This window comes from Microtus ochrogaster (genome assembly GCF_000317375.1).
Source record: "Microtus ochrogaster isolate Prairie Vole_2 chromosome 14 unlocalized genomic scaffold, MicOch1.0 chr14_random_1, whole genome shotgun sequence".
Classification (NCBI taxonomy): Eukaryota; Metazoa; Chordata; class Mammalia; order Rodentia; family Cricetidae; genus Microtus; species Microtus ochrogaster.
In genome coordinates this window covers 17,759,363-17,775,659 of record NW_004949096.1, presented here as the reverse complement: position 1 = coordinate 17,775,659, position 16,297 = coordinate 17,759,363, and the positions used below count along the sequence as shown (strand labels likewise).

The window sequence follows — 16,297 nt, the reverse complement described above, 5'->3', positions numbered from 1 at the left end:
TCACAGATTAAAAAAAGGAAGAAAGATTGAGAGTCCCATGTACAAATGATACTAATGTCTTACATTGCATCCTAAATATAATTTAGATTCATCCTTCCACTGTGCATTTGAGACAATAACTTATCCTTGAGCCTTCATCCTTGAAGAATAAAATGGTTTATAGATACCCATTAAATGATTAAAGTGATGATCCAATGTAAAGAAAATGAAAAACAGGATGGAGACAGAAGTGTCTGACTCTGATCCACCCTTTGGTTGCCGTCTGCCCCAAGTAAAAAGTCAATGTTTTTAGCAGAGGAGGTTCTCAAATGTCCATTGTGCCAAGACTTCTGCCATAGAAGGGTTAACTACGCCAAGACAACACAGATGTGTAGTGTCTCCTAACTCTTAGGGAGTGAGCTCACAATGCCCGTGGTTTCTGTGTTTTAGATACAGCCTTGGGTTTCATTGAACTATAGTCATTTTTAAGAGCAAAACTTTTCCTAAAAATTATAAGGAAAAAAGATTTGAAGGAATGAGCCTTCAAGTAAGAAAAGGAAATGTAAAAGTTAAAAATGCATTTTGCTAAAAAGAAATCAAAAGTGATGTGATATTGCCATCTGGATTCTTCTCTAATGTGAGTTCTATCTGCTTTCCATATCAGAATAATAGGACAAATGAAATTTAGTCATAAATGAAATCACAACAATTTAGACACTGAAGAATAACCATTCCTAGAATTATAACTAAAAACACTTCTCATGTACTTATCTCTACCATCAAACTTTAAATTTTAGAAAAACTAAAATTAAAAGATAATAAATTATTTTGAATAGTCAGATAACTTTTTATAAAATACAAGGAGCTGTAGACACAGAGGGAAACACGTGATCAATCTATTTTAAAATATGGCTTTCAGTTGGTTAAAAAGCCCGTTTCCCTCATCTTCTGCCTTTATAGCCCCAGTCCATACTGTGCTCTTGAGTGCTTTCTCTGTGAATATAATACTCCTATTATGAGTAAAGTCACAGTCAAATGTTATGTCAGTTAGAGAGGAGAGGAGGGGAGGAGAGAGGACTGGAAGATGGGTGGAAAGGGAGGGGAGGGGAAGGGAGGGAGAGGATGGGGAAAAAAGGGAGGGAGGAAGGGAGGGAGGAAGAGAGAGAGAGAGAGAGAGAGAGAGAGAGAGAGAGAGAGAGAGAGACTAGACCTGAGTCACGATAGCTGCTAAAAATTTGATGTCTAGGGATTTCTTCCTTAGGACCTTTACTGACTATTTCTCTCTCTCTCTCTCTCTCTCTCTCTCTCTCTCTGACTGTCTTCCTGTCATCCCAGCTTTATCTTTTTTTTAAAAAAAAGATTTATTATGTATACAATGTTATGTCGGCTTTTATCCATGCACACTAAAAGAGGGCACCAGATCTCATTTCTGATGGTTGTGAGCCACCATGTGGTTGCTGGAAATTGAACTCAGGACCTCTGGAAGAGCAGCCAGGGCTCTTAATGTCTGAGCCGTCTCCCTAGCCCATCCCAGCTTTATCAGATTCTAGGAATGAGCCTTTCTAGTACCACAATGCAAAACAACACAACAACAACAAAAAGGTATTTGGTCTCTCCACACAAACGAGACACTTTGTCAGCGGGGACAGCTGTGAACTGAAGTTCTCAGAAAGCAGAAACAAAATCCAAACCGAATAAAGGAAACTGTTGCACCAGTGTTACATCTGTGAGGCCGCTTGCCTGCCTAGGACTTCAGTGACCGCTGAGACCCACAGCGCTGCGGGTCCAGAGACAATTACCTTGGGCTATCTTTATCTTTCTTAGCAGTCATATTTGCTACCCACTTCTGTGTCTGACCTGACATCCTGGGGACTCTCTGGCAAAAAGCCCATACCGAAGAGTTCTCTGCTGTGATCGAGGAAGACTCCGTTCTGGCATTTGATTCAGAGGGTTAGAGTCCACACGGTACTCAGGAAGGCATAGTGTGGTATGCTACGGCAGCAAGGACAGGGACAGGAAGCTGGGTGGTCACATTGAATCTGCACAGAAGAAGCAGAGGGATCAGAACGGGAAGTGTGCCAAGGCCAGCGCAGTGACATACTTCCTCCGATAAGGCACCACCCACTGGGGACTAAATACATGAGTGTTCAAACATATGAGTCTGTGGAGGACATTTCTTACTCAAACCACCAAACTGCTGCTTTCACCAAGGCTCCAAAGGCCTTGACTTTTGACTTTATTTTCTTCTGTTAATACTAAAAGAAATCACGAACTAGCTACTGCATTTTGAGGGCAGCGTGAATCGGTGTTCCTGGGTCATGGTCACTCACGTTTTTCTCTACACTGCTGTGTGTTTTATTACAGGCATGCTGTGGCCAATGACATGTGTTGGGCCCATACAATGACAATGGGACTGACCTAGTCTTGCTGTGATGCGTTCCTCACTTGTCTATGGACATGCTGCTGAGAACAGACATACTATACCACCAGCCATAGGAAGACACAGTGCACCCAGTTACACAGAACACCACTGTTCCTATTTGTGCGTTTACTGTACTTACTCTTACCGGTATTTTCTAACATGCTCCTCAGACTGATTAGGCATTATTACAGCAAAAAAGTGTTAGTATTATGCTGGATGCAGCCTCTGTGTAGCCTGTGGGGACGGTGTCCCTTAATTGCATGTGGGGGCCATAAGTTTCGGCTGACCTGTGTGCTCTGGTTTTGTGCAAACGCTTCTTGTGAGGGAATTGTGACCTGAAGAATTCTCAGAGGTTACCCCATGGTGAGCAGTCATGTGACTGCATTTGAAATGCTTTCCCTTCAGGATGAAAGAATTTCAGGATCTTAGAGACTAGAAGTGATTCCTCTCCCTATTTAAACATCCAAGCAATCATCAAAGTAACAATGATGGCATTTCATCCAGAGGCTGGGGGATAGCCCTTGGAGAGCCTCTTTCTGCTTGAGATACTCCCCCAGAATCTTGCCCTTGTCTGACCTTGGCAGCCCGGCAGCCTGAACACTCCCAATTATGCACTGCTTTCTTCTCCAGATGGTCTCGTCCATTCTTCCAGGCTGACTGTCAACCACTTTTATCAGACCGTATGATTTTATTTGTCAAAGAAAGCCAGCCAGGCCTTTTCATTAAAGGCCACTTCCTAGATATCAGTCACAGGAAGCGCAAGTTCGCCCTTTGATGGGATGTGTGAGGCTGTCTGGCTGGGTAGCAAAGGCATCCCTGCATCCTGACAACCCCTCAGGTTCAGCTGCCTTGGGTTCCACTCCTGGCTCTGTAGGAAGTTCATTGCATATGAAAGAGATGAGAGGTGAGCTTTTCTTCCTAGGCTGGGGGCCACTGCATTCCAGTAACCATAGCAACAATGGACCACATGGCAGGTGTCTGATGTCCATTGGACATTTTCTGGTATTAAGTGCTCTTCATCCTTCCATCCATGCCTCCCTTGGATTCTATTCTGACTGGTGGCATTAAGAGTCTCCCAGGGGACAGCTCAGGCCCGGGAGACTGGCAGCGGACTGCGTTAATTAAGCCTCTTATCTCATACCCTAGAAGGTTTTGCATTGCCTGGCTCAGGGGCCAAAAGAACCTCCAAGTGCAGCTAAATAGCGCACGGAAGATGGGGGTGGGGATTGCAGTTCACAGTTGTGGACAAATAGGACTTAGTTTAAAAATATTCCTGGCATACAGCAGGGACATAGCTAGTAACTGTGGAAAAGATCAATGCAATAAAATGGACTTGATATAGAAAATGGGACTCCCTCTGATCTCTACAATTCCCTAGAGAGATAATCATGGGGTTACTAATATTGAGTACCTGCTGTGTGCAGTTATGGGTGCAAACTAACTCTAAAGATGTTAGTTTGTTGAATGAATCTCCAGTACACTGGGGATGACTGAAGAGAAGAATGGATGGATTAACAGTACCCACCATGTAACAAAGTGTTTGGATCTCAGTTGCCCTGGGGTCTCTCCATGGAAACCCTTTGGAAGGTTATGTATACTGTAACAGAATCAGCTGTAGGTGTTAGAAACATCCACTCTGGTAGATATCGAAGGGAACAGAGAAGGAAGCTAACTACACTGAGCAAAGAAATTATTTTCTTCTGTATCTTCTGACACTTGGGTCTTCCTTGCTCTTTGAACCTGGCTGCCATGTTGGGAGCTCTGACTACAGGGAGAGACCACGTGGAGAACTGAGGGTGCCTGCTGAGGCTTCAGACTGTCTCCTGTGGTGACCCAGCACCAGCTGCTGCCCGTGTGAGTGCACAGCACAGCACAGCACAGCACAGCACAGCACAGCACAGCTGGACCTCTAGATAACTGTTGTCCCAGAAGACTGTTGAGCAGAAACCAACCAGCTTAGGCCAGCCAACCTACAGATTCATGCCATGTAGAAAGACAACTGCTCTAAGCCACAAAGTCAGGGTGGAGCTCTGTGAGGTGGGTAGGTGATAAATCAGGAGGAGGCAAAGGGAACCCATGCAATGAGCACACCTAAAGCCAGACAGACAAGAGCTACTGGGCATCTGCAGATCCGGAATCACAGCTGCTGTGGATTAAACTCCACCGAGCCCCTTCCCGTCAGTGCCCAGCACACCTAGAGCCCACAAACCACATCTAGTTCTCAATGAAGCAAACCTTCTACGTAATGAAAACTCCCAAAGCTCCGTTTTCTAGAGTTAAGACAGTTGCCTTCCTGCACAGACTCTCATTTTCCCTCACTCTTAAGTACACATTTTCTCCACATTGTGAGACCTCTGTCCCAGCGGCAATCTGTTAACCCTCTAAAGATAGAACTTGCAACATTGAGTGTGGGCTCAGGATGGTGACAATGTTTCTAGTGGCCTGTAGCCCTTCTGATCTCAGCTTCTTCAGCCATCTAGAAGGTAAGGTCCCTGCCAATCAGGTCAGGTAATAAACCTGAGTCTGAATGCAGCCCAAAGACAAGCACTGGAACACAGGACCCTTAAGTCAGACAGCATCCTGCATCAGTCAGCCCTCCACACCCGTCTGCCCTCCCCCACATTCCCTCTCCAAAGTCTCTGCCTGTCCTTGGTGGGAAGCTACAGTGTGTCCTGGAAATGAGACACCTTGACTCCCATGTGTGAACGCTTGCCAAGCCTGGAGCATCTCCTTTACAGCCTCCTTACCAGCCCTGGGGTAGGGTGAGGGGTAGTGGGATGAGCAAAGGGTTAGTAGTCTGATGAGGTGACCAGCTACCCAAAGTGAGGTCCAGGTGTGAGTTGAAGCCCCCTTCATTGGGGTGATTAACACTGTGTGACTTCAGTAAGCTCCAATCCTTCCTAGGTCCAACTGCCTGTTGTGTGTGTGTGCATGATCACAGAGCATCTAGATAACACTGAGATTACCCACCTGCCAGGGAGTGTGTGTGTGTGTGTGTGTGTGTGTGTGCATATGTGTGTATGTATACATAGAGCACTAGGAATGGCTCAAAAAACACTGTTGTTGCCAACGTATGTGTGCCCATGCTTGTATATGTAAGTGTGTGTGCACACAGGGTATCTATCTGTGTATGTATGTGTGTGTGTGTGTTTTAGGAGTTGCACCACACAAACCGGAGGTTATACCTACCAGTGTGTATGGGGAAGGGGGCGTCAAGAACTAGGATTGATCCCATACAACCCTGATGCGATCACCTGCTAGTGTGTGTGTGTGTGTGTGTGTGTGTGTGTGTGTGTGTGTAGCTCTTTCCATGGCCCGTACAACCCTGAGGCAATCAATCACCTGCCAGGGCCCTCCCGGCGATAGGAAGAGGGTCACATGGTGGCGGGGAGGGGGTTGCAGTTGACGCGCCTCCGGGTCAGCCTCCGCCTCTGACGTCCTTACAGCCATCCTCCCTCTCTGCTGGCTGCGTCCGCACTCTGGAGTCTGGATAGCAGCTGAAGCCCGGCGGGAGCGCGAGGTGCAGGAGGACCGCGGGAGGCAGGCGAGCCGCGGGAAGCAGGCACCATGGTGTTGTCGGTGCCTGTGATCGCGCTGGGCGCCACGCTGGGCACTGCCACCAGCATCCTTGCGCTGTGCGGGGTCACCTGCCTGTGCCGGCACATGCACCCCAAGAAGGGGTTGCTTCCGAGGGACCGTGAGCCCGACCCTGAGAAGGCGAGGCCAGGCGTGCTCCAGCCGGCCCAACAGGTGAGTGCGGGCCAGGTGGGGTGGCCGGGCCACCTTATGCTTTGCTAGACCAGGAAGGGGACAGCAGACCTACAAGCAGGGATAGCGGTGACTCTGAGGGGTGGGGGAGGGACTTTAAGGAGAATGGGGGATGAAGGCTTGAGAGGGCTGGGAAAGGAGTGAGAATGGGGGTACAGTGTTCGAGGAGGAGAGGCTGTGAGCCTTAGGAAGGGATGGGGAAGCTGCAAGGCTTAGAGCATCCTTCAGGGGACACAGAGGGCAAGGGTAGTGGGATCTGCCAGAGGAAAGAGGGAGACCTTAGAGCAAACAGCTGAGAAATAACCGGAGGGGAGGTGGCACCTCCTCCCTGTGAGTCCCCAAGTTGGACAACAGGAGCAGTAGGGATGCCTGGGTCTAAAGGTGGCCAATGTGGAGGAGCCTGCAAGACCCCTACTCCTAGCAGCTGAGCCTCAGCATCCCCGTAGGTCTCTAGAGACTAGAAGGCTTTTATCCCCTTCATCTGTGGTCCTCAGAGCCTCCTTGAGCTGGAAATGGGCTATGGGCTGTGTATTCCAGACAGGAATGGCAGCAGCAGCTGAGCGATGGAGGCAGAAGCCTTCTCCATGATCTGTGACCTCCAGAATGCTTCTCAGGTGGAGAACAGTGCTCTTTGGAGAGCCAGAGGAAGGCTGGCCCTAAGTCAGGGCTGCATCAAGGATTTCCCAGGACCATCCAGATTCCCTGATTTTAGCCTTCAGGGAGCATCTTGCTTTGTGCCAGGCCTCCTTTTTCTGGTAAATTAATTATTCACAAGCCCCCCAGGTCCCAGAGTGGAGCCTGTGTGTTGTTCACTGTAGTGAGAGGGAAGGGAAATGGCTACTGTCCTTGAGACACTTGGAACCCCATATAAGTGACATTGTCACTGGTAAATAGGAGCTGGTGAGCTGCGGGGTATCAGCCTGGAATGATCAGGAATTGGGAAGAGTGGGCTCCCCAGTGGTGAGGGTGTGGCTGGCTGCCTTTCCCTCCCATCTGGCATGGCTGGGAGACACCTGAGGGACAGATGGCCTTTCTGCTGCCTTTCAGAGGCGGCCCTCCATCCTTGCCCCTAACTGGGGAACAGTTCATGTAAACAGCCTCCAGGCTCTCCTCTGGCTGCCCTACTGACCCCCAGGAGCCCACACAATGCTGATCATCTGCCAAAACCCTGCCAGGCTGTTTCTCAGCACTTAAAACTCTCCAAATGCCTCATTAGAATAAGCTGCAGCAAAGCAGCCATGGCTTAGTCACCACCACACTGCCTTTCTGTTAAGACCTTTACTTATAACTGTGCTTTTTACAGCCCAACAAAGGTACAAGGGAATCGTCCAACTCACAAATTAGGAAGCCCAAGTTCAGGGAGGGCAAGTGACTTGTCCAGGGCCACACAGTTTTGGGGCCCGGCTGTCCCTGAGCTGGTCTGATTTTAGAGTCCTTGCTAGTAGCCCCTCCAGCCATCCCTTACCCCCTCTGTCTGGAAGGTGCCTGTCTCTCTAGCCAGGTTCTGGTTTGGTGATTCTTCTTCCTCTTGCCCCCCCCCACTTGTTTTCTATGGCCTTTATATCTCTTGCTGTTCTCTTCAGAGGGACGATTTTACTTACTGTCCCATAAAACAAGCATACCTATGGCTGTGTTCTATATCATTCCTTCTAAAGATGTTTACAGCACTCCCTACCCTGGCTGCCATTCATATTAGCCACCTGCATAACATTTATTCCCAGTACCTGGAAACTGACATTTGTGCAATAAGAAACCACTGGCAAACAAAGGCACCCAGCTTTCTGTTCCAAGGGGCTATGTCTTTGCAACCATGGCCAGTTCTCTTGAAGGCTCAGTGATGTCTGCCCATGCATATCTGTTGATATGTGATGCCCACCCATCTGCATTTCTTCTCCTGGTTCCCTGGTGCCAGGGCATTTGGCAACAGCTGCTAAATTGATAGGTGTGAGAACTCAAGGTGTCTTGGTGGCCACTGTGTTCTGATTCAGTCGCTGACCCAGATAAAGTAGCTGACAAGGACAACTTAGTTGATTTCACAGAAGTCAAGGAGGCAGGACAGGGTGGAGAAGACTGGGGGCAGTCAGCAAGGCTCATTGAAGATATTCCTCAAAGTGAGGACAAGGTGCTGGAGGAGGGAGGAGGCTGTACACTTCTGTCTCCAACTGAGAGCTTATGGTTAGTTGTGTCCCCCTGAGGTCTGTGGTGTTTGTAGGGTGCAGCATCCCTGCCTTGTGCTTCCAAATCTCATTGGCTGTGTTGCTGGGAAATGCCTTTGGTGTCAGAAGGCAGGCCTGGGAATCTGACGTATGCCCCAAATGGATAAACAAAATTGAGGTTTGTATTGAAAAAGATTTTGGAGGTTATCCCGAGGGATTAAACATCTGCCAAGAGTCTGCAGATGGAGTTGGAGGGGGTCAGGGTCTTGAGTATTGAGGAAAAGATCATGTTTTTATCATCATTGACTCAAACTGAAACTTGGCATTTTCTTTAAGTGCGACTATAAACAAGAAAGCGCGGGAGTGTCCCTGATCCCCGAGACTCTGTCCTCAAGGAAAATCATAGCTTGTCTGAAATACACTGCTGGGGTTGCAGACACTTCCCATGCCGTTTACCCCACCACCACCACCATTCTAAGTTACGGTGTTTATTAAAGTCCCTGAACCATGCTGTGATTTACTACGCTAATATAAAGCTCCACGTTCCTGGATATACGCTATCGACTCACCTTCTGCTTTGTCATCATCCCGGAGACATAGCTGAGGGCTCCTCTCGGCAGGGAAGGGGTCAGGTCACAAATGACCATGAGCTCTTGCTGACGGCCAGGTGGCAGAGGGTGGAAGCTCTCTGCAACATTCCCTCTAGTGTCCTGCTGGCTTTAGGTCACAGATCACAGTGATTTGTTCTGGAGCTAGACTTAGGTCCTTTGTCCCATCTACTTGGACAGTGTCCCCCCCTCATTTGTGTCCAGGCTTTGGGGGGTGCTGAGAATTCAATCTTCCTACACAGGTCATTCCATTTGTGGTGTGGTGAGATCACTGGGGACACCTCAGTCCACCCCAAGAAGTTTGGTTACAAATGACCTATGACTTGAAGCATAGTCAGGGAAGTGGCCCTCACGGGGTTCCCTGATGGCCATTCCCTCTCCTTCACAACTGTCTCTGAATGAATTTTGTAAGCTGTCTCCAGACCCCTTGATCTCCTTCCCTGGGATTCCCTCTTCCTGGGGTTAAGGTTATAGCTGTCCCCTTTGTCATTCCTGGATGAGCAGATAAGCAACCCTCCCCACTGGGCATCCTGAAGTCATCCCCTAGCGTGACCTTAAGGAGTCAAGAAGCTTTCTCTGTAGGGTCTCGTTTCCCCTTATGTGGCACTTACCTGGCAGTGACCGTAAGTGAATCTTCTCAAACACCTTTTAGGTTCCCAAGGGACCTGGTTCTGTCTTCTCAAAGGCAACATGGAGCCAGAGACTTTAGCAAACTTGTCCACACCCTGTGGACTCCCCTGACCACACTCCTGCTAGCCACTGCCACAAGCACCCAGCTCACCCACTTCTTCCCTCCCAGCAGAACTGAAACATGATGGCTTTCGCTGGGAGCTTAGCTCCAAGTTTCTATGGGATGAATAAAAGCTGAATTTATATCAACTAATATACGCATAGTCTAGTCCTTTCCCCCGAGATCAAGACTGTGTCTTTCACTTTTCCCCTGCCCCTGACAATGTCTGCTGGAAAAGCAGGGCATGTGACCTTCCTGGATGTGTATATTGAATGAAAACATTTTGTATCCAAAATGGACAAGAGGGGACAAACCACAAAGTAAGTCACAGTCAAGTCCACACTTGCAGGAGACCTGAAGCCAGGCTCGAGGCATTCATGCTACTACCCTGCAAGACAAATAAGGGACAGCGTGAGTCTGGCTGGTTAGGGAGTGGGGAGCCTCTAGGCTTTGATCCCTGTTCTGCCTCACAATGTAAGTACTGGCTACATGGTTTATTTCTTTCAAGATTCACCTAGCCTTATGTTACAGTTTGTGTGCTTTCCTATAAGCAACTGTGTATCAACATGGTTCCTTTGAAGGCATCTCATTGTGACATAGTGTTTGTGAAATTATGAAGATCAGGCCAGTGCTGTCATGATGGGGACTTTCATGCCTGAGATCCTCCTGTACATGATCCATCACAAACTAACTCTATCCCTTGCTGCTGTTTCTTCACCTGCAACATAAAAGACTCACTCTAGGAACTGGGGTCTCAATACCAGCAATGGGCCCTAGGACCCTTTGATTGTTCTCCACCCATGACCTCAGAGCAGCACACCCAGGCTGCGTGTTTTCATTGCACCCAGGGATGAGATGGGCCAGACACAGCTGTTGTACCACATATTCATTAGTTCATCCATTAAAGGTTAATGAGGACATCCTTGGTAGCATACGGTGAAAGGCAGACATGCTCCCCCTGAGGAGACAGAAGGTGCAGCCAGCAATTGCCACAAACACGGTATGGCAACATTCAGGAGCCATGAGGAATCCTAAGGAGAAGCAATGCCACCCACAGCCCAAAGTACATCCTTTTCCATTTCTGGGTGGCCACTCTCTGGACATCCCTTTGTAACCTCTAAATGACTGGACCCTGAGAACTGCTAACCCCACTCCTGGAACTGATTGGACTCTGGCTGCTTTAAGGGCTGACCTCCATGGATTTTCAGCCTTACTTATTATTGTTGCTAGTTGTTGTTGGTGGCAGGGGTAAGCTTGAACCCAAAGCTTCTACATGCTAAGTACATGTACTACTGAGCGACTGCCTCAGCCCAGTTCTCAGCTTTTTAAAGGAACCAACTCCCAGATTTCTGTTAGTAAGTCCCCTTCCATCTGCACAACATCAGTGAAAGATCCATTTCCACAGAGTAATAAACATCAGGGCTGGCACGGCCATCTGCATGTGTTCTTCACCTGCAACAGACACTTGCCTTTTACAGGTGAGGAGTGTGAATCCAGAGAGCTTACATAACACAGTCATAGGCAGAGCTTGGGCTAGAGCTTAGTAAGAAAACGCTAGTCAAAATTCTGTCCATGCCACTGTTTCCCCAGACAGGTGAACAGGTGTCTGTGAGTCTGTGTCTCTGAAATCATCTTCCAGAAAAAGTCCCCTGATGCTTGGGGTCATTCTCTGCTTTGTAAACCCATCAGGTCCAGGCATTGGGTACAGCCAAAGGGCCCCCTGAGAGATTTTTAAACAGTAAACATGTTTGGGCTGGTTGCTTAGCAACAACAAAGACAGTATGAATTTTTCATCACAAGATTAGCATAAATTATTTCAGGGAGATGAGCACACAGCCCCAGGAAGTGCTAAGCTTTCAAAGTATTCACAGAGTGAATGTCTGTCTCAGGACCTGCCAGTCACTTCCCAATGACAGGTTCTGACCTATCCCATTCCTGGTCCCTCCCCCAGTTTCTCCTTTTGATATAGCGTATAGATAGCCAGTGTGGTGGTTAGTGCTAATCATCAACTTGACAGACTTTAGAATCACCTGGGAGATGGGCGTCTGGGAGGCCTGGGGAGATATTCTGGTGATGTTCACCAAGGTGGGAAGGGCTGCCCACTGTAGGTGGCACCGTTCCCTGGCTGAGGTCCCGGATACACACATGGAGAAAGAGAGTTGAAGGGCAGTGTGCACTCACCACCCTTTGCTTTCCCGCTATGAATGCAAGGTGATCAGTTGCTCCAAGCTCCTCTGCCGTGACCTCCCTGCTATCCAGTGAACTATGAGCCAAAGTACAGCCTTCCCTTCTTAAGTTGTTTCTGCCAGGCGTTTTATCACAGCAACAGGAAGAGCAGCTAAGCGTCAGGTTCATGACTCATCCCCTCGTGGAGCCCATACAGAAGACTCTGCTGCACCCTGCTCAGACTTTCAGACAGGGTTATCAGCAACTGGGGGTGCAGGAGGACTCTGTGGGGAGCAGTGAAGAAGGCAGCAGGGCTTGACGGAGAAGGCAAAGAAGAGAGGTGAGGACCCAGAAGGACAAGGGAAGGCAGAGGCTGCACCCTGAGTCGGGGCCCAGGAACCATCAGAATCCACAGACATGTGCTCTTTCCGGAGCACCTGCTCCATACCACAGGGACATTGAGGCTGAGGCCACCTCTTGGCTACTGTGGGTACAGTTCTGCACATTCCTCTGCCAAAGGGCATAGCAGTTCACCTCCCCCATGGCCATCCTGCCTCTGTGCTCAAAACCCCAGAGCATATTTCCTGCTAGCCTTGAGGAAACCCGATTTGAGGATGAGAAGAAGAGCTTCATAGAAGCAAAGGTTTTGTTTGTTTTTATATGTGTATTGTGTGTCTGTGTGAGTCCATTGTATCATGTACATGTGTGCAAGTATGTGCAGAAGCTACAAGCATTTATGAGTTACCGTGGATGCTGGAAACCAAATCCAAGCCTCCTCAAGGACAAATATTTTTAACCACTGAGCCATCTCTCCAGCCAAGTATAGTTGAGTTTTAACAACTAAGGAGTTCTCAGTCTGGGTATCAGGACCAACACCCCTGAGCACCCACAATATCCCATAACCAAGTTATAGGGGAAAGAAAAACAGAAGGAAGGAATATGTTCCTCTCTCTCTTCCTCCCTCCCTTCCACTATCTCTCTATCCCTCCCCTCCTTCTTCTTCTGAGAGTTGGGGGTTCAGACAGGGTCGCTGTTCTAACTCTGTAGCCCAGGCTAGCCTGGAACTTGTTATATAGACCAAGTTGGCCTGGAACTTAGAGATCCTCCTGCTTCGTCTCCCAAGTGCTGGGATAAAGGTATGCACTACCACACCGGCCCTCTATTCCCTTTCTTACTTCTTTAATTGCATTTATTGAGCACCCACTGTATGCCTGGCTCAGTGCTAGGGAATAGGTACACAGTAGTGGCTGCTCTCTCGCAAGTGACATGTGACCTACTCTGTCTTCATGAAGCATATGGTGCCGTGGGCAGGATCAGAGTCAACAGAAAGGTCAGGCATGCGAGGGACTGTAGAATCAGCGCTGCTCGGGCAGGCAGCCCGTGGCAGCCCACGGTCCGGTTCATCATCTCATGCTTCTGATGCCAGTGAGGAGTGTGTACAGATTCTATTTGGTTTCAGTGTGTTTTTGTATTAGAGTAAAATCCACGCCCCAAACTCACCGTTTTAAAGTGCAGGAATCATGAGTCAGTGCCGTGGAGTACATTCACATTGTCAAGCAGCTGCCACCCCCACTAAGTTCCAGAACATTTCATCAGCTCAGCAGAAAACCCTGTCCCATTGAGCAGGCAGCCTCTTGTCCTTCCTCCCCTCCAGGCCCTGGTAACCACCCATCTGCCCTCTGTCTCCATGGACTTGCCTGTTCTGGACATTTCTTATATAGAGAATCTTTTAACAAGTGACCTTCTATGTCTGGCGTCTTTGGGTTAGCATGATGTCTCTTTTGAGTTTGCTTATTCTTAGTTGTGTGTATGGGTGTGTCTGAGCATGTGTGTGCAGGTGCACTGGAGGCAGGAGGCTGTCCCATCTCCCTGGATTGGAAGTTACAGGTGGTGGTGAGCCCTGCTCTGGTCGTCTACAAGACAGCAAATGCTGGTAGCTGCAAGCCAGCTCTTCAGCTCCATCACTCAGAACATTTCTACGGTGTTGTCCTTTCCTTAGTTCTGCTGCCCTGGACATTCCAGTGCTGTGTGTTTGAGTTTCTACCTAGGCTCTCTTTTGGGATATATATATATGAATTGAATTCCCAGGTCATACGGCAATTCTGTTTTTAACTTTTAAAGGATCAGCCAAACTGCCTTCCCTGGACACTCTGCCATTTTCTATTCCCCCAGCAATATTCTGCAATTCTTTGGGCATTAATTATGATTTCCTTCCCTCCCTTCCTCTCTTCCTCTCTTCCTCTCTTCCTTCCTTCCTTCCTCCCTCCCTCCCTCCCCCTCCCTTCTTCCCTTCTTCCCCCCTTCCCCTCAGCCCTTTCCTGCCTCCCTCCCTTCCCCATTTCCTTTCCTGCTGCTCCCCCTCCTCCCCCTTCTTCTTTTGAGATAGTCACTGTGTGACTAGCAACTGTGTGATGTTGTGCTTTGGGTGTAAACTGTACTCACCCTGTCCAGGCTCACTGTACTCTAACACCTGATCCCCAGCTGGTGCTCTAACACCTGCCTAGACTCACTGTACTCTAACAAACACCTGATCCCCAGCTGGTGGAGCTGCTTTGGAAGGTTGAGGAAGTGGAGCCTTGCCATCAGAAGTGGGTCACTAGGGGTGGGCTTTGGAATTTCACAGCCTGGCCCCACTTCTTGTCTGCTCTCTGTTTTCTGATTGCAGAAACAATCTGAGCAACTGCCTCACCTCACATTGCCTTTCCCACGTGATGGCTTGTGTTCCCCAAAACTGTGAGCCCAAACAAGCCCCTCTTCCCTTAGGTTGTTTCCTGTCAGGGTTAGTCTATGCAGCAAGAGAAGGAACTAGCACACAGTGTATGTCACTTCGGAGTTTTCTAAGCCTTTCATGGAAACACTCACTTTAAAAATATTCTTTGTGCTTATTCTGATTTGCATCCCTAAATTCCTCTTCTGCTTTTTCACTGCCGTTTGTTATTCGTACCGAATGTTTATTGAAATGGACCTACATAGGTACACCCAAGACGAGTGACTCTCAGACGAGGTGCGGTCTGACACACAACCATTCTATTGCTTGAATATTTTCATGTTGTCACTGTCCTCTTCCTAAACCCCCCCCACACACACATACACACCGAGCTGGTGTCCTCTAAGCTCGACTCCATGTTGTATATGCTGACTGGCCAGAGCAGCGTCAGGAGGAGCCTTGTCATGCCCACTGGGGCTGGTGTGGCACACACACTGCCTTCCCACCACAACTTCCACAGGTGCTAACCTTGGCTAAAGGGCTCTTATGCCTTTATCATACAGAAAAGCCTAGAATGATTTTCACACAGCATTGAAGGGTAATTATAAGTATTTGGAGAGTTGGTTAGGGTCTTCAGGTGGGCAAGGAATGCATTATGATTTTTCCCATTAGAAAGATGGTATGTCATTTGCCTTTTGAAACTTGCTCTATGAGAACAAATCAAGATCAAGCCATGAGGAGCCCTTACGTATGTGTGTGTGAACAGACAGAAGCAGGAACGGCCTGTGGGGGTTCTGTGTGACTAAGTCCACCTGGCGAAGACCTAGGGTATTTTGATATATTCCATTGATTTCTTCACCCTCACTTCTGCCCATTAAAGCCAAAACGTACTTTACTTTCTTAGAAACAAGCGCAGAGCTTTGCTTAGCAAGAAGTGAGGAAGGCTAAGTGGGTGGATGGATTGGGGATGGATGGGTGATGGATGGGCAGCTGTCTGCAGTCACAGCATTTGCACAGCACAGGCCCAGGAGGCGGGGGGGCTCCAGGTTCACCCCACAATCTCTGCACTCGACTTTTAGTACAACAGGGAGCAGCGAGAGGTGCGGAGTGTGGGCAGTCTCACTCCAGGTTGATTTCCCCCACTTTACGCCTTCATTCACTTGGTTAGCATAAGATAAAATAAAAATCCTCACCTGTGGGCATGGGGAGCTGTCTCCATCTGTAAGGTGCCGGCTGTGCCAGCGTAATGATCTGTGTTCAAATCACGGGCAGCAGTGCAAAAGCCTGGCATGGTGATGAATGTTTATAATCCCAGCACCACGGAGCTATGGGCCCAGACATCAACCTCTGATCTCCATGTGCAGATACACACAAGTGCAAGTATATTTGCACACACATAAGCATATGCACACACACACACCTAGGTCTTCACCTGTGAGGACCAGGCTCACCCAGGAAGTTTATATTGTGCCTGGCAAAGGGTCCAAACTGCCTAGGGTGGCTGTGCTGCTGAGGCATCATGGGGGCAGGGAGCACTGAGGCAGAGAGAAAAGTATATTTGTGCATGAGTACCTATGTGCACACGTGTGCATGTGTGTGTGTGTGTGGTGTGCATGTATGCATGCGTGTGTGTATGGTGTGCATGTGTGTATGTGGTGTGCATGTGTGTGTGTGGTGTGCATGTGTGTGTATGTGGTGTGCATGTGTGTGTATGTGGTGAGCATGTGTGCATGCATGTGTGTGGTGTGCATGTGTGTGTAT

General features: G+C 48.6%; 1 protein-coding gene across 1 annotated transcript in view; it reads left to right on the top strand.

The window, feature by feature from the left end:
- The first annotated feature begins 5,877 nt into the window (after positions 1–5,877).
- The window catches only part of Syt13 (synaptotagmin 13), a 41,305-nt gene continuing 30,885 nt past the window's right edge, over positions 5,878–16,297 (top strand). The window contains exon 1 of the mRNA XM_005364127.3: positions 5,878–6,151. Within this exon, the coding sequence (XP_005364184.1) occupies positions 5,969–6,151 (183 nt within the window). The 5' untranslated portion in view covers positions 5,878–5,968. The remainder of the gene's footprint in view (positions 6,152–16,297) is intronic.